Genomic DNA, 24,519 nt, shown 5'->3' with positions numbered 1-24,519 from the left:
GCCCGTGGCGGTGCCTGGCCGGAGCACGGGCGACCACGGACTGCTCCCGGCTCCCGGGGCGTCCTGTTGGCCGGCCCGCGCCATTTCTCGCGAGCGTGGCGAGCGCCTTGGCTCCCTAGGCAGGGTTGGGCGGGAAAGCGTGCGCTTCCCCAGGCAGGGCCACGCCTCCCCTGCCAGGACCCGCCGGCCCGGAAACGCTTGCTGTCACAAAGGGGGGACCACGTGGGCGCCGACTGCCCCAGCGGCGGTCGCGGGAGCTAGGGTCTTCTGGAGAACCGCCTACCATCTGCCCGCCCGACGCCTCCTCCCGGGCCGCCGGCCTGTCCAGCAGCGGCTGGCGCCCGATTTCGAGGGGGATTCCCGACTCAGTCTGACCACCTCCCTCCAGTACGTACACGCGACCCGAACCTGCGTCCTACCGGACGCGGACCGGCTCCAGCGAAATTCCCACACTCCTGAGGCCGGGCGATCGTGCCCGCCCCATCTCCTCAATTCCAGGCGCTTTCCATTGTCACTCTTCTACTTAGAGCCAGGCCCGTAGGCTTTTGAAACCTCGTCAGACTCCTGCGACAGAGGAACTCCCTTATGGGGTTCCCTCTCTTCAAATATGGGACTTTCAGGATTCCTCAGTCTTCCATCTCTTCTCCTTAGGTTTCTCCAACTCGTCCGGACCCTCACATAACCATGTCCATCCTCTACGTCTCCCCTCACCCAGATGCCTTCCCCAGCCTTCGAGCCCTCATAGCCGCTCGCTATGGGGAGGCTGGGGAGGGTCCTGGATGGGGAGGAGCCCACCCTCGCATCTGTCTCCAGCCGCCTCCCACCAGCCGCACTCCTTTTCCCCCACCCCGCCTGCCCGCCTTGGAGCAAGGTCCGGGTGGACTCTGGGTTTGGGGAGCCACAGCTGTGGCCCAGCTGTTGTGGCCAGCAGGCCTGGGGGGACCTGGGGGTAGCCGGGCAGCTGTCCTTGTCCAACAATGGGTCAGTTATGCTGATACAGAGCTGATACCAGCTGCATGTGGGGCAACGCTGCCAGCGCTGGGACTCCGAAGTCCAGCTCAAGACCCCCAGGTGAGTGGGAGGAGAGATGAGGGAAGGGGAAAATTCTGGGGAAGGAAGGATTGGTGGTGTAGTAACCTTGGGCACTTTTTTTTTTTTTTTTTAATTCTCTGAGCCTTGTCTGCATATGTCTATGAAAATGCAAGTTGATGTAATTTGTGTCTCACTGATGTAATGAGGTTAAAAGATGTGTGCGAAGTGCAGCCTTAGTGCCTGGCGTTTTAGTTTCCTAATAAAAGTTGGATGGAAAAAAAGTTTGATGAGTCTGAAACTGATGAGGATAAAAGTTACTTTGAATTGTAGGGAAAACCTGGGTGAGGGAAAGATGACAGTTGCTGGGAGGAGATAAAGGAGGAATGAAATGAGGAAAGGAAGTGAGGGAGAAGAGAGATAATCCCTAAATTGCACCTAAATCCTTCCACTGTAGGGCTGTGTCTTAGTATACTTAAAACTCTGCCTCCTGCAGAGTATTGAGCAAATGGTAGACACTCAGTGTTTCTCCAATGAATGAATGAATGTGATGTGGACCCTGGCTTGTTCCTTCCTATCCTGATCACCCTATCTAAAATAGAGTCTCTCTGTCCTGCAAAACCCTGTTATTTTCAGCCTGCTTATTTGCTGATAGGAATTAAGAAAAAAAAAGGGTAACACATTATATATTTGCTAATTTATCCTTCTCTCAATAGAATATGTTTGTTGATCCCCTGGGACTTGGCAATTGCTAGGGATCAAACCCAGGGCCTAGTGCATGTCAAGCATGTGTTTTATCCACAGCCAGAAATATTTTTCTCATGACCACTTGAGTGAAAATGTACTGGTCTCAGGTGGTGATTTGCGGGAGTAGAGGGAGGCCAAATGGATCAGGTTGGGGTGGGCGATAAGGTGGGATTAAAGTGAGCTAAGTTCTATCTCACATCCTTTCCCCTTCCTGCAGGCTGCACTGGGGGCCCTGGGCAAGGCCCTGAGCCCCTTGGAGGAGTGGCTTCGGCTGCACACCTACCTGGCTGGGGATGCTCCCACTCTGGCCGACCTGGCAGCTGTGACTGCTTTGCTACTACCCTTCCGATATGTGAGTCATTGGGGCCTAGGGAGGAATAACATTATTTCTCTCAGACTTCATTATAGAGTGATGAAAGACAGTCATTTCTTTTTCCTCCCAGGTCCTGGACCCCTCTGCCCGCCGGATCTGGGGTAATGTGACTCGATGGTTTATCACATGTATTCGGCAGCCAGAATTCCGGGCTGTGCTAGGAGATGTAGTTCTGTATGCAGGGACCAGGTCTCTCTCTCAACAGCCAGGTGAGCAGAGGGAAGGGCTGTGAATATATGCTCCGCTGGGGCTTTCCATGGAACTTATTTGCTTTTTCCTGTTAGGAATAACTAAATCACTGGATTAGGGGCCTGTTAGCAGGCAGGGGTGGGCGGGATATGGTGGAACGTCAGTGCAAGAGAGCATTTATGCAATTGAAGTAGTTCTTCTGAAACACAGTAGCACTGTTCACAGAGGATCCAGGTTCACTTCTGAATTTCTGTGCTTCTCTCCAGGACCTGAGAGAGACCCTGCACCCCCAAAGACAGCTGCTCAACTCAAGAAAGAGGCAAAGAAGCGGGAAAAGTTAGAGAAATTCCAGCAGAAGCAGAAGATCCAACAGCAGCAGCCACCCCCAGGGGAGGTGAGAGGCTAAGGGTGGAGCTAGAAGAAGGGTTTGTGCTATGGTGGGTGGCTGATGTCTGGGCCTCTATCTTTTCTCTCCCAAGCAGAAGAAACCAAAAGCAGAGAAAAAGGAGAAACGGGATCCTGGGGTCATTACTTATGACCTCCCAACCCCACCTGGGGAAAAGAAAGGTACCAGGAAAGGGAAGGGGAGGAGACCCCCACATACCCCCCAACTGAAAAGGATTCTTCCTGGTTTTTACTCCTTTTTCACTGTCCTGGCTCTTTGCACTTTGCTTGGTAAGGGTTTTTAGGGAATGCTGATGCCTGTTCTGTGATGTGTCCTGCTCCATCTGTGCTGGCCCATTCCTCCCTGGCCATTCTTTGAGCCCCCCCCCCCCCATCCTTTCCCCAGATGTCAATGCCAATATGCCAGATTCCTACAGTCCTCAGTATGTGGAGGCTGCCTGGTATCCTTGGTGGGAGAAACAGGGCTTCTTCAAGCCAGAGTACGGGGTGAGTGGGCGCTGCTGCCCAGACCCCTGAGCGGGATGGGGAAGGGAAGGGCTAAAGGATTCATTGCCTGGGAGGGAGCCAGGTGAGGTGACTTAAAGCCTTAGCACATGCCCATCTTTTCCACTGTCAGCGTCCTAGCGTGTCAACACCAAATTCCCGAGGGGTCTTCATGATGTGCATCCCACCCCCCAATGTGACAGGCTCCCTGCATCTGGGCCATGCACTCACCAACGCCATCCAGGATTCCCTGACTCGATGGTGAGCTCCTGGCTATACCTCCAGATGGTTCCTTCTGCCCTCCCTGCCTTTCTTCACTTCTCAGACTTTTCCCTCTGGCATCTCATGTTGGCGCTAATCTGTCCCCCAGTGTCATTATACTTCTCTGTCCTTGTCACTTCCATCTGATCATTTAGCACCCTAGTCAAGTAATCCCATCTTGCACCTCATTTACAGGTTCCTTCCTATCCTTTTTTTTTTGGACCAGGACATGTTAGGAATTTGCATGGGGAGGGGGAAGTTTATTTGTTTTGGTACAGGGAATTGAATCCAGGGGCTATTTACCACTGAGCTACATCCTCAGTCCTTTTTATTTTATTTGTTTATTCCTTTTTTTGAACCCAGGAGTGTTTAACCACTGAACCACAGCCCCAGCCTTTTTAATTTTTTATTTTGTGACAGGGTCTCGCTAAAATGCTTAGTAAGTTGCTGAGGCTGGCTTTGAACTTATGATCCTCCAGCCTCAGCCTCTCAAGCCACTGGGATTACAGGTGTGCACCACTGCACACAACTTTATTTTCTTATTTTGAGACAGGGTCTTACTTAGTTATTGAGGACCTTACTAAATTGCTGAGTCAAAATTGCAATCCTTCTGCCTCAGCCTCCCAAATTAGTGGGATTATAGGCATGTGCCACTGTGCCCAATTCCTAGCCATTTCTTTTAAGACAAGGTCTCACCATGTTGCCTAGGCTGGCCTTGAACTTATGGTCCTCGTGCCTCAGCTTCCTATGCAGCTGGGAGTATAGGCATGTGCCACCATATTTGGCTACTTCTGTCTTTTAATAGAAAGGGTGCACATAAAACATGTCATTATAAAATGTTTTTCTTACACTTAACAATTTCTCTTAGAAATCTTTTTTTTTGGTACCAGGGATTGAACTCAGGGGTACTTAACCACTGAGCCACATCCCCAGCCCAGTTTTTTTGTATTTTATTAAAGACAGTGTCTCACTGAGTTGCTTAGTGCTTCATTGTTGCTGAGGCTGGCTTTGAACTTATGATCCTCCCTCAGCCTCCCAAACTGCTGGGATTACAGGCGTGCTCCACCACATCCGGCTCTTGGAAATCTTTTCTTGTCCCATTCTTGTTTTTTTTTTTTTTTTTTTTGGTACTAAGGATTGAACCCAAGGGTACTTAACCATTGAGCCATATCCCCAGTCCTTTTTAATATTTTATTTAGAGAGAGGGTTTTGCTGAGTTGCCAAGTGCCTCGCTAAATTGCTGAGGCTGGCTTTGAACTCCTGTCTCAGCCCAAATTGCTGGGATTACAGGTGTGCATCACCGCACCTGGCTAGTCCCATTCTATTTAATTCCTCTATAGTATTCCATAGTTTGGGTGTACTATAGTGGAATCACTTTTTTATTGATGATTATTCCTAGTTTTCATCTGATGAAAACCTTGCTCAATATGCTTGGCATGTGCTCTACCACTGAGTTAGATGCCCATTCCTGTTTTATTATATTGAATTATTTGATATGTGTAGAACTTGAATATTGGAAAGTAGGCAGGGCTGGGGTTGTGGCTCAGCGGCAGAGTGCTCGCCTAGCACATGTGAGGCCCTGGGTTTGATCCTCAGCACCACATAAAAATAAATAAAATAGAAGTATTGTGTCCAACCAAAAAAATAAATATTTTACAAAAAAAAAAAAAAGAAGAAGAAGAAGAAAGTAGGCACACTTTTTTCAAATAATTGGCTTATTGGCCTAAATAAGTTTATTAAATAATTTGTTCTTATCCTGCGGATGTGAAATGCTACCTTTCACAAATGCTGAGTTTGCTTGGATCTGTTTCCTGACACTGTTTTTTACCCCAAATCTATCATTTTGTTTCTATGTGGTAACTTACTTTCATAATCATAACTTTCTCATGTCTTGCTGTCTAGTTGGGCAAGAGCCTCCTCTTGGGTTCTTTTTCCAGATTGCCTTCACTATTCTTTCCAGTCTTGAGAATTAGGGTGTTTCCAGCTCTACCTTGCTTCTTTCCCAAGCATCCCCCAACTCCCTGCCTGGAAGCCTTTTCTTCATTTGGTGCCAGCCCAGCTCATCCTTTGACCCTCATGCCCTCCCCACAGGCACCGCATGCGCGGGGAGACCACCCTGTGGAACCCAGGCTGTGACCACGCAGGCATTGCCACCCAGGTGGTGGTGGAGAAGAAACTGTGGCGGGAGCGGGGACTGAGCCGACACCAGCTGGGCCGAGAGGCCTTTCTGCAGGAGGTCTGGAAGTGGAAGGAAGAGTGAGTATGCAGCATCCCCATGGGAATCACAGCCCTGCTTCCCTCTCCCCTCCCTGCCCAGAAAAGACCTCTGTTACCTGGGATCCTTGGCTGCAGGTTCAAATCCTTTCACCGAAACAGAGGGTCATTTGGCTCCAGGACCCAGATCAGTTTCAGAAAGATGAGTGATCCCATGCTGCTCCATCTGCCACCCATGTCTCCCTCCAGTCCATGCCTGAGTGTTGATCCCTGCCCATCTGTTTACTTCTAGGAAAGGTGACCGGATTTACCATCAGTTGAAGAAACTTGGCAGCTCCTTGGACTGGGATCGAGCCTGTTTCACCATGGACCCTGTGCGCAGGAGGGGTCTCAGGACTGGGGTGGGAGTGGGCAGCTCCCCAGGGTAGGGCACTCATAGAAGAGAGCACACATTGCATCCTTCTCCCAGGAAGTGAGCCCAGTCCTAGGATACCACTGAGGCCTCAGCTACAAACGCCACTTTCTAGCCCCCCTCACAGCCCTTCTTATTCTCTGTTCCTATCCTGGAACTCCATGGATAAATTTGGCCTCCTTATTTGGCCTCCTTCTCCCATGGATCCTGAACTCCTGATGTGCTTTGTACCAGCACCTGATCCCCATCCAAGTGGCTCCCTTGCCATTTCCAACATCACCAGGCTTGTTGCCTGCTGTTGTGTTCAATAGTCATGTTTCTCTCTCAAGAACTACTTTTCTCTTCAAGGGGTCCTGGCTGATGGGACTCTGGACAAGCCAGATCCTGCTGCCTTGGATCTTGGATGTGTGCCTAACCTTCGGACTCATGATCCAACATTTTTTTTTTTTTTAGAGAGGGAGAGAGAATTTTTTAATATTTATTTTTTAGTTCTCGGCAGACACAACATCTTTGTTTGTATGTGGTGCTGAGGATCGAACCCGGGCCGCACGCATGCCAGGCGAGCGCGCTACCGCTTGAGCCACACCCCCAGCCCCATGATCCAACTTTCTGACTTACCCTTGCTTCACCCCAGAAATTGACAGCAGCTGTGACAGAGGCTTTTGTCCGACTTCATGAGGAAGGTGTCATCTACCGCAGTACCCGCCTTGTCAACTGGTCCTGTACCCTCAACTCTGCCATCTCTGACATTGAGGTACACCCACATCCCTTCAGCCTGTCTCCCATCAGCAGTACAGCCCCAGCCCCATCCCCTAGGCCAAATCTCTAACTACCCTTCTTGCAGGTGGATAAGAAGGAGCTGACAGGTCGCACCCTGCTCTCTGTTCCTGGTTATAAGGAAAAAGTGGAGTTTGGGGTCCTCATCTCCTTTGCCTACAAGGTCCAAGGCTCAGGTGAGAGCCAAGGACACTAGGATTCTGGGCCAGTTGAGTAGGGGGGCAAGAAGGGGCCAGGGTTGAGACCATAAAGCCTCTGTCACCACAGACAGCGATGAAGAGGTGGTGGTGGCAACAACTCGGATTGAGACTATGCTGGGAGATGTGGCTGTAGCTGTGCACCCCAAAGATCCCAGATACCAGGTGGGATGAAAGCACTGCCTGTAATCGGGGGAGAAGAATTCTGGGGTAAAAGGGATTCCCATGCTTATGGGTGTGGGGGGTAGGGATTAATGCTTATGACTGACAACCAGGGAAATTAAGTTAAAACCTCATCTTCTGGCTCCTTTTCCAACCCTGAAGATGGAGCCATCATTGAACATTTTGGGGGAGTTTGGATCAGTTAAGGACCTGGGTAGGAGAGACTCAGGTCTAGCCCTTGTACATTTTGACATTTTCCTCTGTCCCAAGCACCTTAAGGGAAAGAGCGTGATCCATCCATTTCTGTCTCGGAGCCTTCCTATTGTCTTTGATGATTTTGTGGACATGGAATTTGGCACAGGTAAGCAAAGGGCTGGTCCTGTGGGAAGAGGAAAAGACTGGAGCCCCACAAGGCTCTCTCAACCACCTTCATCTTTCTTGGAAAAAAAAGAAAACAATCTAATCAAAGAGGCAGGACTTGGGTTCTCTCAGTAGACCATATTAGGGAGCAGGGGCTAGGGTGATCTGAGAGCCACATCCCTCAACACAAGGGATGAATGTGGGAAGAAACTCCACAGAGTCCCTTGGGACCCTGGCCCTTCTCTTATACTTCAGGTGCGGTGAAGATCACCCCTGCACATGACCAGAATGACTATGAGGTTGGGCAGCGTCATGGGCTGGAGGCCATCAGTATCATGGATTCCCATGGGGCTTTTGTCAATGTACCCCCACCTTTCCTGGTGAGGCTGCCTGGGGTGTGGTGTCCCTGGTTGAGGGAAGTTGGGGAATGCCTAGGCATCACCATGATGAGGCCTTTTTCCTACTCAGGGCCTGCCCAGATTTGAGGCCAGGAAGGCAGTTCTGGCAGCACTGAAAGAGCAAGGACTGTTTCGTGGCATTGAGGACAACCCCATGGTGGTGCCACTTTGCAAGTGAGGGTGGGGACCAGGTATGGTGGGAAGTGGGGAGCTCCTTCAGGTGCTCACTGCTTGGCCTCCTCACCTCACTTGCACTCCCAGCCGTTCCAAGGATGTAGTGGAGCCTCTGCTAAGGCCACAGTGGTATGTGCGCTGCGGGGAGATGGCCCAGGCTGCCAGTGCTGCTGTGACCCGGGGAGACCTCCGCATTCTGCCTGAGACCCATCAACGAACGTGGCATTCCTGGATGGACAATATCCGGTGTGTAGGGCCCCTCAGTGTGAGGTAGCTGGCTGAGGAACATGGGAAGGGACACTTGCAGGCCTCCCTGACACTTTCCCCACTACTGGCCATTTGCAGGGACTGGTGCATTTCCCGGCAATTGTGGTGGGGCCATCGCATCCCAGCCTACTTCATCACTGTCAATGACCCAGCGGTACCTCCTGGGGAGGTAAGGATGGGCCAGAGCTAGGTGCCTGGGGAACTGGGTTTGTTGGGCCCTGGGTTGGGGAGTGGTTGGGGCAAGGCAGAAACACCCCATGGGAACTCATTCCGCCTTTGGCAGGACCCCGATGGGCGGTACTGGGTGAGTGGACGCAGTGAGGAGGAGGCCCGAGAAAAAGCAGCCAAGGAGTTTGGAGTGTCATCTGATAAGATTAGCCTCCAGCAAGGCAAGAAGGGGCCTTAGGGGTGAGTTGGCAGAGCTGGAGCTCTGACCCTTAGGTCCATTTCCTCTGACCTCTGACGTTTGGCTTCCCTCAGATGAGGATGTATTGGACACCTGGTTCTCTTCCGGCCTCTTCCCCTTCTCCATCTTGGGCTGGCCCAACCAGGTGTGTTCCTGGGGCTAGACTAGGGTGGGTTGTGGTCTTGAAAGAGAGGGTACTTGACTCTCGTTCACACCTTGGTCTGCCCGCAGTCAGAAGATTTGAGTGTGTTCTACCCGGGGACTCTGCTGGAGACGGGTCACGACATCCTCTTCTTCTGGGTGGCTCGAATGGTCATGCTTGGCCTGAAACTTACCGGCAGGCTGCCTTTCAGAGAGGTGTGAAGATGGCCAAGACCCTCCCACTTTCCTCCCTCCTCTCCTGCCCCTTTATGCTGCAGCTCAGGCTCTGCCCAGACAGCTGTGGATGGGCCTGGTCCCAATGGGTGGGGTCGAAATCCAGCCTGGGCTCCACTTAGTGATTTCTGTGCTTTGGCTTAGGGCTTTCTCTTTCCAGAGGAGAAAGAGCTTCTACTGATTTATTTGCTGAATGAGCTGATGGGGATAACTCAGTGGGATCTAAGGTGGGGCAGACCCTGGTAGGGGGCATTGATGCTATGAGAGGGACTGAACCTCACTGTTCTTCTTGCCTCCTGCCTGTCAGGTCTACCTCCATGCCATTGTGCGTGATGCTCATGGACGAAAGATGAGCAAGTCTCTAGGCAATGTCATTGACCCCCTGGATGTCATCCACGGAGTCTCCCTGCAGGTAGGACTGGGTCTTGGACCATTGGGAATAATTAGCTCTGGGGCCGTGGCCACAGCTATCTAACTATTTCTCCTCCATTGTCAGGGCCTCCATGACCAATTACTGAACAGCAACCTGGACCCTAGTGAGGTGGAGAAGGCCAAGGAAGGGCAGGTACAGAAGGCAGGGCCCTGGGGTGGAGCCTGAGTAGAATGTGGGCAGGGCTGACAGGAGGCTCCTCCATCTGCCTCCTCCTACAGAAGGCAGACTTTCCCATGGGGATTCCTGAGTGTGGCACTGATGCTCTCCGGTTTGGACTCTGCGCTTACACATCCCAGGGTATGGCCTTCATGCCTCCTTCCCAGAGGCCCACTCTCTCCTGTGCCCTGGGCTTCTGGAGAGCCTGGGCCAAGAAGGAGAATGGTGAGGACTCTCATTTTATCCCTCACCTAGGTCGTGACATCAACCTTGATGTGAACCGAATATTGGGTTACCGCCACTTCTGCAACAAGCTCTGGAATGCCACCAAGTTTGCTCTCCGAGGCCTTGGGAAGGGTTTTGTGCCCTCACCTACCTCCAAGGTGAGGGCCTGATGGGCAGTGAATACGCACCCACATAGACTATGCCCCTTTCCCTCAGCTATCAAGCATAGTTGTGCGAGGATTGCAGCTGTAGGATCAGGAACCCAAGCCCCAGTCCCTGAGGGTCCTCTATGTAGCTAGGGAACAGAGACAGATAGATAGTAACAGGTATTAGGGTCATCCCTGAGGTGGCTGGAAACCTGTTTGTTTTTCCCAGACACTGGGCACATGCTCAGTTACTTCTGGAATGGAGACTTACCATGATTCCTACCATTGTGGGGTTCAGGCTCCTCCCTCCATATGGTGGCTTGCTGGCTGATATACCCCTTTCCCCTAAGCCTGGAGGCCACGAGAGCCTGGTAGACCGCTGGATCCGCAGTCGGCTGGCTGAGGCTGTGAGGCTCAGCAATGAAGGTTTCCAGGCCTATGATTTCCCAGCTGTCACCACCGCCCAGTATAGCTTCTGGCTCTATGAGCTCTGTGATGTCTACTTGGTAAGAAGAAACTGAGGTGGGGTAGGGCATGGGGGTTGCTGAACTCTGGGCCCAGCTCTGTCACTGGTTGGTTGTGAGATCTAAGCCAACCCATTCCTTTGCCAGTCCTTATAGTCACGTGAGGGCTTGAGGCTCGATCTCCAATCTGAGCTTTGTACCTCCCTATCCCCTAGGAGTGCCTAAAACCTGTCCTGAATGGAGTGGACCAGGTGGCAGCTGAATGTGCCCGCCAGACCCTTTACACCTGCCTAGATGTTGGCCTGCGGCTGCTCTCACCCTTCATGCCCTTTGTGACAGAGGAACTCTACCAGAGGCTGCCCCGGCGGACCCCACAAGCTCCAGCTAGTCTTTGTGTTACCCCCTACCCAGAGCCTGCAGAGGTATGGGGTATGGTCTGGAGGGGACTCGAGCTCACTCCCAGGCCTCCCTCACCTCCTCCTCCATCCCACAGTGCTCCTGGAAAGACCCTGAGGCAGAAGCTGCCCTTGAGCTGGCGCTAAGCATCACCCGAGTTGTGCGCTCCCTGCGTGCAGACTACAACCTAACCCGGATCCGGCCCGACTGTGAGCCTCAGGCCCTTATGTCTACCTTGCCCCACTGTCCCCAGCCCACTCTAGGAAACCAGTGTCCAGCTGTGGCTGTCTAGTCTCCTGTCTCCTCGTGGCCAGATCTCACCTTCCTTTCTCCCTTGTAGGTTTCCTGGAAGTGGCTGATGAGGCCACAGGCACTCTTGCATCGGCAGTGTCAGGCTACGTGCAGACACTAGCCAGTGCGGGTGTGGTGGCTGTCCTGGCGTTGGGGGCTCCTGCACCACAAGGCTGCGCAGTGGCCCTGGCCTCTGACCGATGCTCAATCCACCTGCAGCTGCAGGGCCTGGTGGACCCAGCCCGGGAGCTGGGCAAGCTGCAGGCTAAGCGAAGTGAGGCCCAACGGCAGGCCCAGCGTCTGCGGGAGCGACGTTCTACCTCGGGCTACTCTGTCAAGGTGCCCCTCGAAGTCCAGGAGGCAGACGAAGCCAAGGTTTGTGGTGTGGGTGGGCATTTCCCACACCGTCAGCTCCATCTATCCCCAGGCCCCTTGAGCAGTGACCATGCAGCCCCCTCCCTATATACATAAGAAACCGCTGTGGGTAAAGGACCCAATGCAAGGTTACATGGCAGGTTGGAGAGAGAGGCAGACTTAGAATCAGGCATCCTGTTTCCCAGTTAGACCCCCAGCTCCCAGAATGTAGAAACCCACATTCCACATGGGGTTGGATTTGGCACCCACGTGCAGTAAGGAGCCCCAGGTCTAGCACCTACTTCTACTTCTGTAGCTCACTGGGCTGACCTCAGAAAGTCAGGATCATCTCCTGGTGTGAAGCCCCTCTGCAGACCCTCTGCAGCTAAGATCCCTCCAGGGAACGGCAGTGGGTAAACTACATAGACCAGAGAAAAACAGTCCTGAACCTAAGAGCAAGGGTGTTGGCTGACAGGTTTATCTCACTCAACTCATTCAGCACTCTCTGAATAGGCAGCATTACCATTTGGGTTACCGCCGCCGACAGGTAACATGATTTCCTGTCAGCCTGTGCTTTCCTGCCTGGGTGAGGGTGCTGAACAGGGTGTGTGGGCTCTGAATCCCTTCAACCTTGGTTACTAAGGACTATAAGAAAAGGGAAGATCTACGTGGCAGGGTCCTGGTGGAAGAGAGTGGGGAGGTGCTGGTGGGAAGACTGGAATTGGGGAGAAGGTGACAGCCAAGCACATAGTCCTGGAACTGCTCCCTGCTAGTGATTCTCACCCATCTTTCCAGCTTGAACCCCTTTGCTATCCTGGTGTTCAGGTCTTCTCCTTGGGCCTGGGTCCTCACCTCTTCCCCTCATTCCATCTCTAGCTCCAACAGACAGAGGCAGAGCTCAGGAAGATGGATGAGGCCATCACCCTATTCCAGAAGATGCTGTGACACCCAACTTCAATCCTCACAGCCCACCATGGGATGGCAGCAATAAAATATTTTGCCACAAACTCATCTCTTATCTGTGAATGTGGTGGGGGTGGGAGTGGGTGCAGAGGGCTGGGTTCCTAAGGCCTCAAAAACTGCTGGCGTAGCTGCAGGCTGGGATCCAGGCAGGTCCTGGTGGGCAGAAGGGTGCGTCTGGGTCTGTCCTTGGCACCTCGCCAGGCCTGAGTCATGCTGCTTGCTCCCTTCCTCCTTCCCAGCTCTTCTCACCTCCGCACTGCAGCTGGAGAAAGCCAGCACTGGTGCCGCCCTGCTGCCGGCCTCTGCTTGTGGCCCTGGGCAGGTCATGAGTAGAGGGCCAGGGGCTGTCTGTCCTGCCCCCTGGCTCCTGGGGCCTCCTTCCCCCTCCACAGAGGCCTGGTTAATTATAACTCTGACCTAAGTGCCCTGTGACGCCACACCCAAGCTAGTCCTGCTCAGGAGACCCAGCAACCAGGTAGGGGAGAGGCCTGAGAGGAGATTCTGATTTCTTATGCATGGGGGTGTTCCTGGGGCAGGGCTGGGAACTTGGTTGGGACTGTGAGAGAACCTGGGGAAGGAGCTTTGGACCCCATTCCTTTCAGATCTATGGGTTTGATAAGGCCCTCAGGCTATCTGGGTGACAGTGGGGAAGCCAGCCTGGAGCAAATGAGGCATTTAGCCAAAATGAAAGGAGGTGACTAAAGCAGGTGCCTGTGGAGACAAATAAACAAAACAGAACAATCAGATTTGCTGTTTCCTCCTCCCTTGAGAGCCTTCTGTCCCCTAGGTCCATGTTTCAGCCATGCTCTCTGCAGAGGTGCCCCTGTCCCACTTGGGCCCCTCAGTGCTGCTTCTGCTACAACTGCTGCTGCCCCCCACTTCGGCCTTTTTTCCTAACATCTGGAGCCTCCTGGCTGCCCCTGGCTCCATCACCCACCAGGACCTGACTGAGGAGGCTGCACTCAATGTCACCCTGCAGCTCTTCCTGGAGCAGCCGCCACCCAACCAGCCCCCACTTCGTCTAGAGGACTACTTGGTAAGCATCCCCAGGGCCCCTCACATTCCTGCTAGATTCCCCAGTTCTCTGGGACTTCTGCTCCCTGAGGACCTTGGTCACAAGAGAAGGGACACTGTTCATTCCCCACTCCACCTGTTCACCTCCCCATTCCACCTCCTTGCAGCAACAATACCTAGTAGTCCTGGTCCTGAAGTTGGGAATCCCCCGTCAGGGAGGTCCAAGGCTACCCACTTTCTCCTCAGGCCCAGTGCTCTCTAATCCACCTATACCAGCCTTGAGCGACAGTGCTGACAATGTGGGCAATAATCCAATCCTAGGGGCTTCCCTGGAGCCCCTGTCCCCTACCACTTTCACCAGGGCCGAACCCTTCTTGCTGACGACCTCTTTGCCGCTTACTTTGGACCTGGGTTTCCTTCCCGGCGGTTCCGAGCAGCCTTAGGCGAGGTGTCCCGTGCCAATGCAGCCCAGGACTTCCTGCCAACTTCCAGGAATGACCCTGACCTGCACTTTGATGCTGAGCATCTGAGTCAGGGACGCACCCACTTGATGGGGGCTTTGCAGGAGACATTGGTGGCAGCCAGAGCCCTTGACCACACACTGGCCCGCCAACGCCTTGGGGCTGCGCTTCATGCCTTGCAGGTGAGACAGAGTGGGGGGAATGGCCAGAGGGGTCTTTAGTTTTCCTTTCCTGGTGGACCCTGACCTTAAACATGCCTTGTCTTTCCTTACTCTAGAGGGGTGGGGCACTGTTTGCCAGCACCTGAGGCTCTTTCCTACTTTCCAAACCAGTAGTGTTTCCTGGGGGGCCACTATGGCTGGAGAAAAGGGAGGGAGAGGATAGTAACAAGTGGGAGAGGTGAGGGAGGGCAGCTCATCTGTGTGCAGGACCCAGTGGGCCACTGAGAAGCCTTTGGCTTAGACCCCCAAGATGGGAAGATGGGTGGCCCTCCTCCTCCAAAGCTCTGTTCTGGAGAGAAGAACAGTGGAGGGTGTCTCACAGAAATAGTGGGGTGGGAGGAGACTTTCTGGATGGGAATTTGAAGGAGTGGCATGTTAGAGCTGGATTTCATGACAAGATCAGACCAGTGCTTTGTTCCCTATCTTTTTTCCCCGGGGACCAGGATTTCTACAGTCACAGCAACTGGGTAGAACTGGGGGAGCAGCAGCCACACCCTCACCTCCTCTGGCCACGGCAAGAGCTCTGGAGCCTGGCACAAGGTATGGCCACGACTTTGTGGTAAAGTGGGAGCTCACAGAGCCACCACCTCTCAGTCCACCCTGTGTCATGTCCTGAGGTCATATAGGATAAGATGTCATTTCATCTCTGCAAGGATTCTGAGGTCCCCTAGTTCAACTAAAGACCAGGTCAGTTAAGTGGCTTCGCCAGGGTCACATGGGAGAACAGCCAGGACCAGATCTGTAGACCTTAGACTGATCTTTCATGTGGCTTGCTCCTCCACCCCCAGTGACTCCCATGACCTCTCATAATCCCCCTCAGCCTCTCAGCTAAACTAGGACCCAGAAGCTTCCTCCTGTTCATTATAAGTTTCCTTCCTCACTATAGCTCACATAAGACAGAATCCTCATACAGTTGATTCTAACACTTCCTGAGTTTTCTAGCACAGCCCCAGTTTCAAACATCCAGTCCTGCTACCAGCCTTGAACTCCAGAATATCTAACCAGGGTCCCTTTTACCTTATTCCAACCCAGAGCAAGGACTGAAGTTGGGTGGGCAAGGATAAAGTCCTGGGGTAACTGAGGCTTGGTTCTAGCCCCTGTCTTCTTTTCCCAGTGGGCAATCCTACCTGTGCTGATTGTGAGGAACTGAGCTGCCCCGGGAATTTGCTGGGCTTCACACTCCTCACCTCTGGCTACTTTGGAACTCATCCCCCGAAACCTCCAGGTACCAGAAAAGAAAGATTCCCAAAAGTAAAGGGAGAAAGTCATTTCCTTTGAACACTCACACAGGATTTTAGTCCTGTAGGCCTTTGCCCCATCTGCTGTGGCATTACTTCTTAGGAAAGGTTATTGGGAATGGGATGGGTGGATGAAGGCCCACTGAAGAGGCCATGATCTTTGAGTGGGGAGCAGCTTCTTGCTCCACTTATAGGATTTTTCTTTTGCCTATGGGCAGTGTTGGGAGACTGGCTGGAGGAATCTGGGGATCTGTCATGTGATTAACCCCTCCATGTTTATTCTAGGTTTGCTTCTACAGTGCTTATGCTTTGGTAAGGGCTTAGAGGGTCACATCAAGTCTGACGTCCTCCATTTTCTTAGGAGGCAGTGGGACTTTTTTAAACCTCCACCCTCCAGATCTCTTTCCCCAACCCAGGAAAATGTAGCCATGGAGGCCATTTTGACCAGAGCAGCTCCCAGCCACCCCGGGGTGGCATCAACAAGGATAGCACGTCCCCAGGATTCTCCCCCCACCACATGCTGCATCTCCAGGCTGCAAAACTGGCCCTTCTAGCCTCCATCCAGGCCTTTAGCCTCCTGAGAAGCCGCCTGGGAGACAGCTGTTTCTCCAGGTTAGTGGCCTCCTAGAGGTGGGTCCCCTGATGGGTTGGTGCTCCTGGGAGAACTGAAAAACTAGAGGCTGTGGACAAATATGCAGATCCTTCACTGTATTTTTGGCCTGCTCCCCAGGCTGCTGGACATCACCCCAGCCTCTAGCCTGAGCTTTGTCCTGGATACCACTGGCAGCATGGGTGAGGAGATCAATGCTGCCAAAATCCAAACTCGCCACATCATGGAGCAGCGGCAGGGCAGTCCCATGGAGCCTGTCCACTACATTCTGGTGCCTTTCCATGACCCAGGTAACTGGGGTCTGGCCAGGGTAGTGGAGAGAAGGAAAGTCCAGGGCAAGGGATAAAGACCTCTGATGAGGAAGTGGTCTTCATAGTAACTCTTCCTGAATGAACCTCTATGGGATACTTATGCCACTTCTGTTTCCAAAATTGCAACATTCTACATAAGTCTAATGTACAATCCATGCTTAGGCCTTCTTTACCTTTCTTGCTAATAAGTCATTTTCGACTGTCTATTTCCTACAGACAAAGATTGGGATGAAGATGAGGGGTTGGTGGATCTGTTCCTTTGGGAAGTATCTGAGATATCTAGTTATATTCTGTTTTTTTTTTTTTGTTTGTTTTGTTTTTTTTTTTCGCTACTGAACTAGAAGTCTGCCCATCAGGCCTGGGTCTACCAGTCTTACTGTGTTCTTGGGCTGGCCATTTAACCTCCCTTGGCCTCAATTTAATCATCCATAAAGTAGATTTCAACCATACTTTATCCTATCTAACTCCCAGAGTTAATGACCAAATAAAGTGTCTCCTGGGGGGGTCTAGGTTTTTAGCTCCATAGTAGAGCACTTGTCCAGCCTGCATGAAACCCTAGGTTCAATACCATCACTTAAAAAAAAGTATTATAGATACATAACATATACATTTATGCCTCCTAAACTGAGAATTCCCTAAAGGGAAAGTTTGTCTTTTTTCCTTATAAGTCTTATAGTGACTGGCATTTAATAGGGACTTATTACATGTTTGATGAAGGTAGAATAAATGAATAAGATTTTAGCACTACATCCAGGCACTATTCTAAGATTTACAAAATCAATTCATACAGTCCGCTTAATAAGTTTGTGAGGTAAATACTATTATTTTCTCTGGCTTTTCTGATGAGGAAACTGAGGACCTAGGTTTTTTTTTTTTTTTTTTTTTTTTTTTATGCAGGCACATGTATCCATTAAAGGTCCACTCAAGATCACAGGAAGTGCCACCATTTTAAGGGAGTGGAGACCCACTTTCCCTGCCAGACCCTGCCCTTCTCTTCTGATGAGTATAAGAAGTCATATAGGGCTGGGGTGTGACTCAGTAGTAGAGTGCTCACCTTGCATGTGTGAAGCCCTGGGTTTGATCCCCAGCACCACATAAAAATAACTAAATTAAATAAAGGTATCATGTCCATCTACAACTAAAAAAAATTTTTTTTAAGTCATATAAATAAAAAAGAATAATCTTTTTTTTTTTTTTTTTGGTACCAGTGATTAAACCCAGGGTTACTTAACCACTAAGTCACATCCCTAGCCCTTTTTTACATTTTATTTAGAATTAGAAGCAAGGTCTCACTGAGTTGCTTAGGGCATCGCGAAGTTGCTGAGGCTGGCTTTGAACTTGCAATCCTCCTGCCTCCACCTCTCTAGCCACTGGGATTACAGGTGTACGCCACTGCACCCTGCTTTCCTTTCTTTCTTTCTTACTGGGGATTGGACCCAGGGCCTCATGCATGCTAGGCAAGGAATATTGTTATTTCAATATTTGTCTACCCCAGGAGCACAGCAGGCCTCTACTGGAATGTGGGCCAGGGTAGGAATAAGGGGAGCTCTTTTCCTACTCACCTCAAAGTCCTTTCTTCCTACCCAGGGTTTGGCCCTGTCTTTACAACCAGTGATCCTCACAGCTTCTGGCAGCGACTAAATGAGATCCACGCCTTGGGGGGTGGAGATGAGCCTGAGATGTGCCTATCTGCCCTGGAGGTCTGACCCTTCCCTTTCTCTTCCCCTTCCCACTTGTCCTGCCTTTTCCAGACCCTGCCACCAGAGGGAGATAGAGCTAGAATTCTCCCCAGTCTCTTCCACTGGACCCCTTCAGAACCTAGCTCTGCTAGCCTCACTCCAAGGTTCCAGGGTCATATTCCTTTCTACTCTGTCCTCCCTGGCTCTGTCAACTCCCTGCTGCTGCAATTCTTAACACTAGCCCTTTTCCTCCCTGGCAGCTAGCCCTGCTGCACACACCTCCACTTTCAGACATCTTTGTCTTCACTGATGCCTCCCCCAAGGATGCCTTTCTCACCAACCGGGTGGAATCCCTGAGTCAGGAGCGTCGGTGCAGGGTGAGCACAGCTGGTGGGAGACCCAGTGATAGCCACCCAAGAATAGAGAGACCCTATGACAATAACCTCATAACAACAGTGACACAACACTATGGTGGTCAAACTAGCCACACCTTTAGCAATAGTCCTATCCTTAATACTGCTGAATTCATATTTGAACCAGCACAGTAAAGTATTTAAAGAACTGGAAAACTAGTTGCTAAAATTCCACCATGAAACGTGGTGGTTACAAAGGGGCAGCCAACTATTGAGGGTCAGAGGGTTGCATCATTAGGAGACTGGAAGCAGCTGGAGTATAGACAGAAAGATTTTATCACTAATCATCAATCTGGAGAAATTCTGAGCAGAAAGGATCCTTATTTATAATACCAGATGGCACTTGGACACCCCAAGCATTGGACTGTCTTCTGGCCACAGGTGACATTCCTGGTGACTGAAGACCCATCAAGGGTTCAGGGTCGAGCTCGGCGTGAGGTCCTATCCCCTGTGCGTTTTGAGCCATATGAAGCAGTGGCCCTGGCCTCAGGAGGAGAGGTGATCTTCACCAAAGACCAGCACATTCGGGACGTGGCAGCCATTGTTGGGGAGAGCATGGCTGCTCTGGTAAGTAGATGCCAGAGGGCCTGGTGCCCTCTGTTCTGGGCTGAGAAGTGTGGTGCTGCTTCTCACTTAAACTTTGTTGCCATTCATTCAGAAGTGTGGACAAGGAAGTTTCTTTCCTTCTGAGATCCATGGCTGTCTTTTTTCCACATTGCCTTTTCAGATTAGTAAACCTCCCTTCCATATGGCTTCCAGTGCCTCAGGGCTGTCACAGAAAGTCCTTCCATCTTTTTTTTTTTTTTTTTTTGGTGGTGCTAGAGATTGAACCCAGGGCCTTGTGCATGTGCACTCTACCAACTGAGCTATATTCCCAGCCCAGTCCTTCTTCCATATTTTAAGGGCAAACAAGTAGTGACTGCCTCATTCTGAACTCTCACCTCCAGCTTTGTTGTTGAACATAATAACTTCCCCTCATTAGTATTCCTTCTCCTTGTGTGACTTGGTGTCTTTCTGTCTCTGCCTTTCTCTTTTGTTCCTACTCATTCCATGCCTTACTTTCTCCCCTACATTTTGGTCCTGTCCATTCCCCCAAGGTGACTCTTCCTCTGGAACCGCCTGTCATAGTGCCTGGCAAGCCACTTGTGTTCATTGTTGATGGGCTGCTCCAGAAGGTCACAGTCCGGATGCATGGGGAGATCAGCAGCTTCTGGATCAAGAACCCTGCTGGTACCTCTGTGTGTGGTTCAAGGCAGAGAGAACAATGTAGATGGAGAATGGAGAACTAGGGGGGATGTGCTAAATACAGGGCTTGTTTCATATGACAATCTATTATCCCCATCCCAGGAATATTCCAGAGCCAGGAAGAAGGTATGGGTCCTTTGGGTCATACTCACCGCTTTGGGCAGTTCTGGATGGTGACCATGACTGACCCCCCACAGGCAGGGACTTGGGAGATCCAGGTCACAGCTGAGGGCACCCCCCGGGTAAGAGTGCAAGGTAAGGAGGGAGATGTTCTTGGGAAGGGAAGGGAAGTTCTCTCAGGGCTCAGAGAACAATCTGAGGCACATTCCTCTCAGGAACCTCTCTGACTGCCTTCACCCTCCCCCAGCCCAGACCTCCCTGGACTTCCTCTTTCACTTTGGTATTCCCATGGAGGATGGACCCCACCCTGGCCTTTACCCTCTGACTCAGCCCGTTGCAGGTACATCTATTCCCTGTCTACCCCCAACTCAAGTACATTATGTGTGTAAATGTATGTGTATGTATGTGTAAGCATGTATACTTATATAAATATACATACATGTGTACACAGACATACACAGACATACATGGACACATTATATACACATTTTTATTGAGTAAAGAGCCATAACTAAGTGTACAGCTTTGTGGATTCTGTATAATACACCATGTGACCTCCCCTTCTTTCCCTTCCTGTCTCAGGTCTCCAGACCCAGCTGCTGGTAGAAGTGACAGGGCTGGGTTCGAGAGGCAACCCTGGGGATTCTCCCCCACATTTCTCTCATGTCATCCTCAGAAGGGTTCCAGAGGGCACCAAGCTGGGTCAGGTGCCCTTGGAGCCCTTGGGACCCCCAGAGCGAGGTCTCCTCACAGCTTCACTGCCACCTACATTGCTGACCACCCCCGGACCCTTCTCCCTGGAGCTGATTGGCCAGGATGGAGGTGGGCAGGGCCTGCACCGGATTGCCCCCCAGCCTTGCACTGTGGCCCCTGTGCTTCTGGAGGTGAGACCTCAGGGGAAGGTCCCGGCTTAGGTTGGTGAGAACTTACGGGCTTCTCCCCTGACTGGCCTCTCTCTGTAGCTCAGTGGTCCCCCAGGTTTCTTGGCCCCAGGCAGCAAGGCCCTGCTCACCCTCCGCATCACCAGCTTCTCAGTCCCTCAGGATCTTGATATTAGGATATCTGTCAACCCCAGCTTTGCATTCACCTCCAACCTCTCAAGGTGAGTCCTCTGAACCCTCCTGCTGGGTTCTGGCCCCACCTGTTGGTTCTAGGGGTGTGGCCCCACGCTCTTCATTCCAAACCCTGCCCCTGAGCCCTTCCCATTAGCCCTGAGAGTTCCCCATCCTCTTTCCTGCTCTTGGCTCACACCTAGACTCTCAGCCATTGGGAGCTTTCCTTGGGGCTTTAAGCCCCATGTTCCTAACCACTCTCAAGGGCTCATCTGGGGCTGAATGAATCCACCTGGGGGTGCCTGTGGCTGGAAGTCCCAGACTCAGCAGCCCTGGACTCCATGGTGATGGTGACTGTGACTGCCTTGGGTCGAGAAGTCAGCCTAATGCCTCCGACCCATGCCTTCCTCCGGCTCCTGGTACTGGCTCAGACCCCGCAGGTGAGGTGCTTTCACCTTCTATCTGAGGAGAAGCAGGGCAAGAGGAGGGCAGTATAGTTTTAATTTGGACAAAGCTCTAGCACACCTGACCTTCCCTTCCTCTCCTCTCAGGACCAGCTCTCTGCCTCATCTGGGCCTGTTGTCACCACCACCACTCCTGTTTTTCGTTCCTCCACTCTGGTGACTCAGGGAAGGGCTAGGGGAGGGAAGGCAGGCAGACCCTGGTGGGGTACTGTGGGAGGTGTACTACTTCTGCTAACCCTGGCCTCCTGGTGACAAAACAGCACCTAGAGGAATGAGTCTCTAGCTTTTCAACCTGCCCCACTGGTGAAACCATGAGATAGGCCTCAGGACTTTATTTCTCCCAGCTGGATGGGTGTTTTCTTTCTCTGGCCCTTGTCCCTTCTCTTTCTTTTGCACTGTTGGGGACTGAACTCATGGCCTCAGGCATGCTAGGCAAATGCTCTACCACTGAGCCCCAGCCCTTTCTATTTTTTATTTTGACAGGGTCTTGCTAAGTTGCCCAGGCTGGCCTCAAACTTGTGATCCTACTACATCAGCCTCCTAAGTAGCTAGGATTACAAGCATGGGCCACTGCATCAGGTTCCTTTTCTTAAACATCATGTTTTCAGTGGTTAGAGCACTTGCTTAGCATGGTCAAGGCCCTGGGTTCCATACCTAGCACTCCAAAAACAAAAAACACCAAGATTGGGATAGAAGGCAGTGGATTTCCTGGCAATGCACTTTCTATAACCCTTGTGGGAATGAAACCAAAAAGATATATATATATATATATATATATATATTTTTTTTTTTTTTTTTTTTGAGAAAGTTGATCTCTATTTCTCTGTAGCATCTAGAGCATTAACTAGTCATGCTCTCCCAGGCTCAGGTAGATAGATATGTGGGGAGGAGACTAGTTTTGGAAGGAAGTAAGTGCCAGGAAGCATTATTTATAGAGTTGTTTTTATTTTAAACTCTGGAGCAGCTTCTATTTTATTTTTTCTATTCAAAACTGAAGGATGGTTTCAATGAACATGCCTTTTCCCCTAAGGGATTTCAAAGAAAGATCATTTTTGCATATCATATATAGAGAGTGAGGGCATGAGACATCAAGAAAATGAAATGGAAATTTTTAGGAGTAGAGGATAAAATTATACCAAGGTATATGAACTTTGTTGACCCAAGAACTGCAATCGAGTTAAGACAGAATGAGGAGAGAAGGTTCTGACTCAACCTGCTCCTTCACTAGATTGAGAAGGGTTTACACAAGGGTAGGGCCTCTCTGCCCCTGGAGACAGCTCAGCTGAGCCATCTCCTCTTGAGACTGGATGTTTCCTTTCTGCTGCTTTGATAACTCCTGGAGAAGAAGAGAAAAATAGACTGAGCATCTGAATGTTCCCTACCCCATGGGGCCAGAGCTTCTGGGGAAAGACCCCCCAATACCTGTTGCTGCCACAAGTTCTGCTTCCACGGCTCTTCCTTCCAGTTCTGGGTGGTGCAGGAACTGGCCTTGTTCAATGGATGTGGGGAGAACTGGTGGTGGGATTCACTGTGAATTCCGTTAAATGAGATACTGACCCCAACAGTATCCCTCTCTCTCCCATTTCCAAAAGTCTAAACTAAAAACAATAAACTCACCTTTCCTTGAATCAGATTCTGCAAACAGATGTTCACTTTTTGAATTTGGGCTAACTGGGGGCCGCCAGGCTCTGAGTGTAAATCTGTTAGAAAATTCTGAAGGAGGAGTTGGAGGCTGACAACATGCTGTCACTCGTATGTCATCACAGGCCACTCCTTTCCTCATATGGATCCCCTCATCTCGGTATCCTTCCAAGCAGTTGGAAAAATCCAGTACTCTCCATCTCTTTGACAATGCAATCCCCATCCCCCTCAAATAATATAATCCCCCTTTCCCCTGTTCTTTATGGATCTTCCCTATCCATCCCTACCCTATTGGAATAACCGAGGCCACTCCCCCACTCCATGGAGTGATCCAAATCATGTCCCTCTGAATGGAATGCAGACCAACCTCCTCCAGCACTAACAATGAACAGGACCTAACACTTGGTGGCATCCTGTCATTCCAATGTTGCCTCCAATTCATGATCCCTACGCATTAACTCTCCCCTTTCCAGAGTGGTCTCAGACCATGTCCACATACTTCCTGCTCCTTCCTCCCCGTCTCTACCGCACGGGGCAGTCCCTACCTCACCAAGGGCTCCCAGATGCAGCTGCTGTTGCTGTGCCTCCCTCAGATGGTCTTCACACCAGGCCCGGCCATGTTCCAGCAGCTCCAGGCCCTGCCACAGGGCATCCTGCTCTCTCTCCAGAGCCTGCATCCTCTGCAGCTGGGTCACACAAGAAGCAGAGGCTAACTTGTCCTACAGCAGGGCTGTGGCCATGGCCCATTGCATAACCCCTGGCTGGGTTCACTGGTTACTGAATGTAAGCCCAGACCGTCCACTGAGGACCTAGAGGTCAAGGGGAAAAGACCTTACTTCTGTGGGTCCCTGGAGTTGAGTAGAAATATAAAGGACAGATCTGAGGAAAGGGATCTCTTGTTGGGCTAGTACTTACCCAAAGAAAAAAGCTCTGGGCCCCGGGGTCTTCTCGGCTTGTTCCCAGTGGCAGCAGCAGAACTGTGTAGGGAGCCTGTGCCAGGGGCTGCCCACCAGAACCCTGGCTCCCCATGGCTCTGAGGTGAGGAAGGTGCAGCCACTCCCTCTGCTGTGGCCTGAGCTGGTCCCTCCCCTCAACCCCTCCCTCACACCCATTCTGCCTCTCTGGCCCCTTTCTGTGGTGTCTAAGGCTGAGGTGTTCATAGATAAGGGGGAAAACCATCTCTCTTGGACCCCTCTTTCATTTCTTTATTCTATTTTCACAGGGCCTTTCTTAAGTAGCTTTTTCTCAAGAAGTCTCCTGGGGAAGAATCTGAGGGTCTTCCCATAGCAGTGTCAATGTACTTTTAGTGAGGTAGGGCAGGTTCCTCTGTGGAATTCTGCTTGGTGCTTCATCTCTGTCCTATTCTCCTGTTCTGTTTTGGATTGCCTAAGGA

At 51.3% G+C, this 24,519-nt stretch overlaps 3 protein-coding genes across 9 annotated transcripts; 2 read left to right on the top strand and 1 right to left on the bottom strand.

Moving 5' to 3' along the window:
- Positions 1–109: 109 nt before the first annotated feature.
- Positions 110–12,701, top strand: Vars1 (valyl-tRNA synthetase 1). Of its 2 annotated transcripts, none has more exons than XM_046467830.2 (30): positions 110–387; positions 652–1,071; positions 1,994–2,128; positions 2,220–2,358; positions 2,605–2,732; positions 2,818–2,905; positions 3,129–3,229; positions 3,360–3,487; positions 5,579–5,743; positions 5,994–6,075; positions 6,748–6,867; positions 6,958–7,066; positions 7,158–7,252; positions 7,520–7,610; positions 7,865–7,989; positions 8,078–8,181; positions 8,269–8,427; positions 8,527–8,617; positions 8,732–8,837; positions 8,929–8,999; positions 9,086–9,211; positions 9,537–9,641; positions 9,726–9,794; positions 9,881–9,959; positions 10,074–10,201; positions 10,540–10,695; positions 10,869–11,075; positions 11,147–11,258; positions 11,390–11,715; positions 12,571–12,701. In XM_046467830.2, the coding sequence occupies exons 2-30, from the start codon at positions 685–687 to the stop codon at positions 12,637–12,639; spliced, it is 3,801 nt and encodes a 1,266-aa protein (XP_046323786.1). In that variant the 5' UTR covers positions 110–387; positions 652–684; the 3' UTR covers positions 12,640–12,701. The 2 variants fall into 2 exon arrangements, with proteins under 2 accessions (XP_046323786.1, XP_046323787.1); XM_046467831.2 differs by having other exon boundaries at positions 111–387; positions 2,821–2,905.
- Positions 12,702–12,780: 79 nt separating this feature from the next.
- Vwa7 (von Willebrand factor A domain containing 7) lies at positions 12,781–23,113 on the top strand. Of its 5 annotated transcripts, XM_046467832.2 has the most exons (17): positions 12,781–13,132; positions 13,445–13,693; positions 14,033–14,314; positions 14,797–14,893; positions 15,468–15,578; positions 16,008–16,203; positions 16,322–16,491; positions 18,100–18,212; positions 18,452–18,568; positions 18,986–19,171; positions 19,702–19,834; positions 19,952–20,104; positions 20,217–20,309; positions 20,552–20,853; positions 20,932–21,071; positions 21,287–21,461; positions 21,573–23,113. In XM_046467832.2, exons 2-17 carry the CDS (start codon positions 13,460–13,462, stop codon positions 21,735–21,737), a joined length of 2,667 nt encoding a protein of 888 aa, XP_046323788.1. In that variant the 5' UTR covers positions 12,781–13,132; positions 13,445–13,459; the 3' UTR covers positions 21,738–23,113. The 5 variants fall into 5 exon arrangements, 4 of the variants coding, with proteins under 4 accessions (XP_046323788.1, XP_046323790.1, XP_058442582.1 ...); XR_006856903.2 differs by lacking the exon at positions 21,573–23,113 and having other exon boundaries at positions 20,937–21,071; positions 21,287–21,419; XM_058586599.1 differs by lacking the exon at positions 12,781–13,132 and having other exon boundaries at positions 13,558–13,693; positions 14,109–14,314.
- On the bottom strand, positions 22,726–24,387 carry Sapcd1 (suppressor APC domain containing 1). Of its 2 annotated transcripts, XM_046467829.2 has the most exons (5): positions 24,042–24,387; positions 23,672–23,812; positions 23,103–23,198; positions 22,908–22,997; positions 22,726–22,821 (listed from the first exon to the last, which is right to left on the bottom strand). In XM_046467829.2, exons 1-5 carry the CDS (start codon positions 24,303–24,305, stop codon positions 22,726–22,728), a joined length of 687 nt encoding a protein of 228 aa, XP_046323785.1. In that variant the 5' UTR covers positions 24,306–24,387. The 2 variants fall into 2 exon arrangements, 1 of the variants encoding a protein (XP_046323785.1); XR_006856902.2 differs by lacking the exons at positions 22,726–22,821; positions 24,042–24,387 and having other exon boundaries at positions 22,972–23,013; positions 23,103–23,291; positions 23,672–24,035.
- Positions 24,388–24,519: the final 132 nt, after the last annotated feature.

This window comes from Marmota monax, unplaced genomic scaffold, assembly GCF_021218885.2.
Source record: "Marmota monax isolate L192 unplaced genomic scaffold, Marmota_monax_Labrador192_F-V1.1 WCK01_AAM20220418_F8-fsc00404, whole genome shotgun sequence".
NCBI lineage: Eukaryota > Metazoa > Chordata > Mammalia > Rodentia > Sciuridae > Marmota > Marmota monax.
This window is presented reverse-complemented; position numbering and strand designations above follow the sequence as displayed.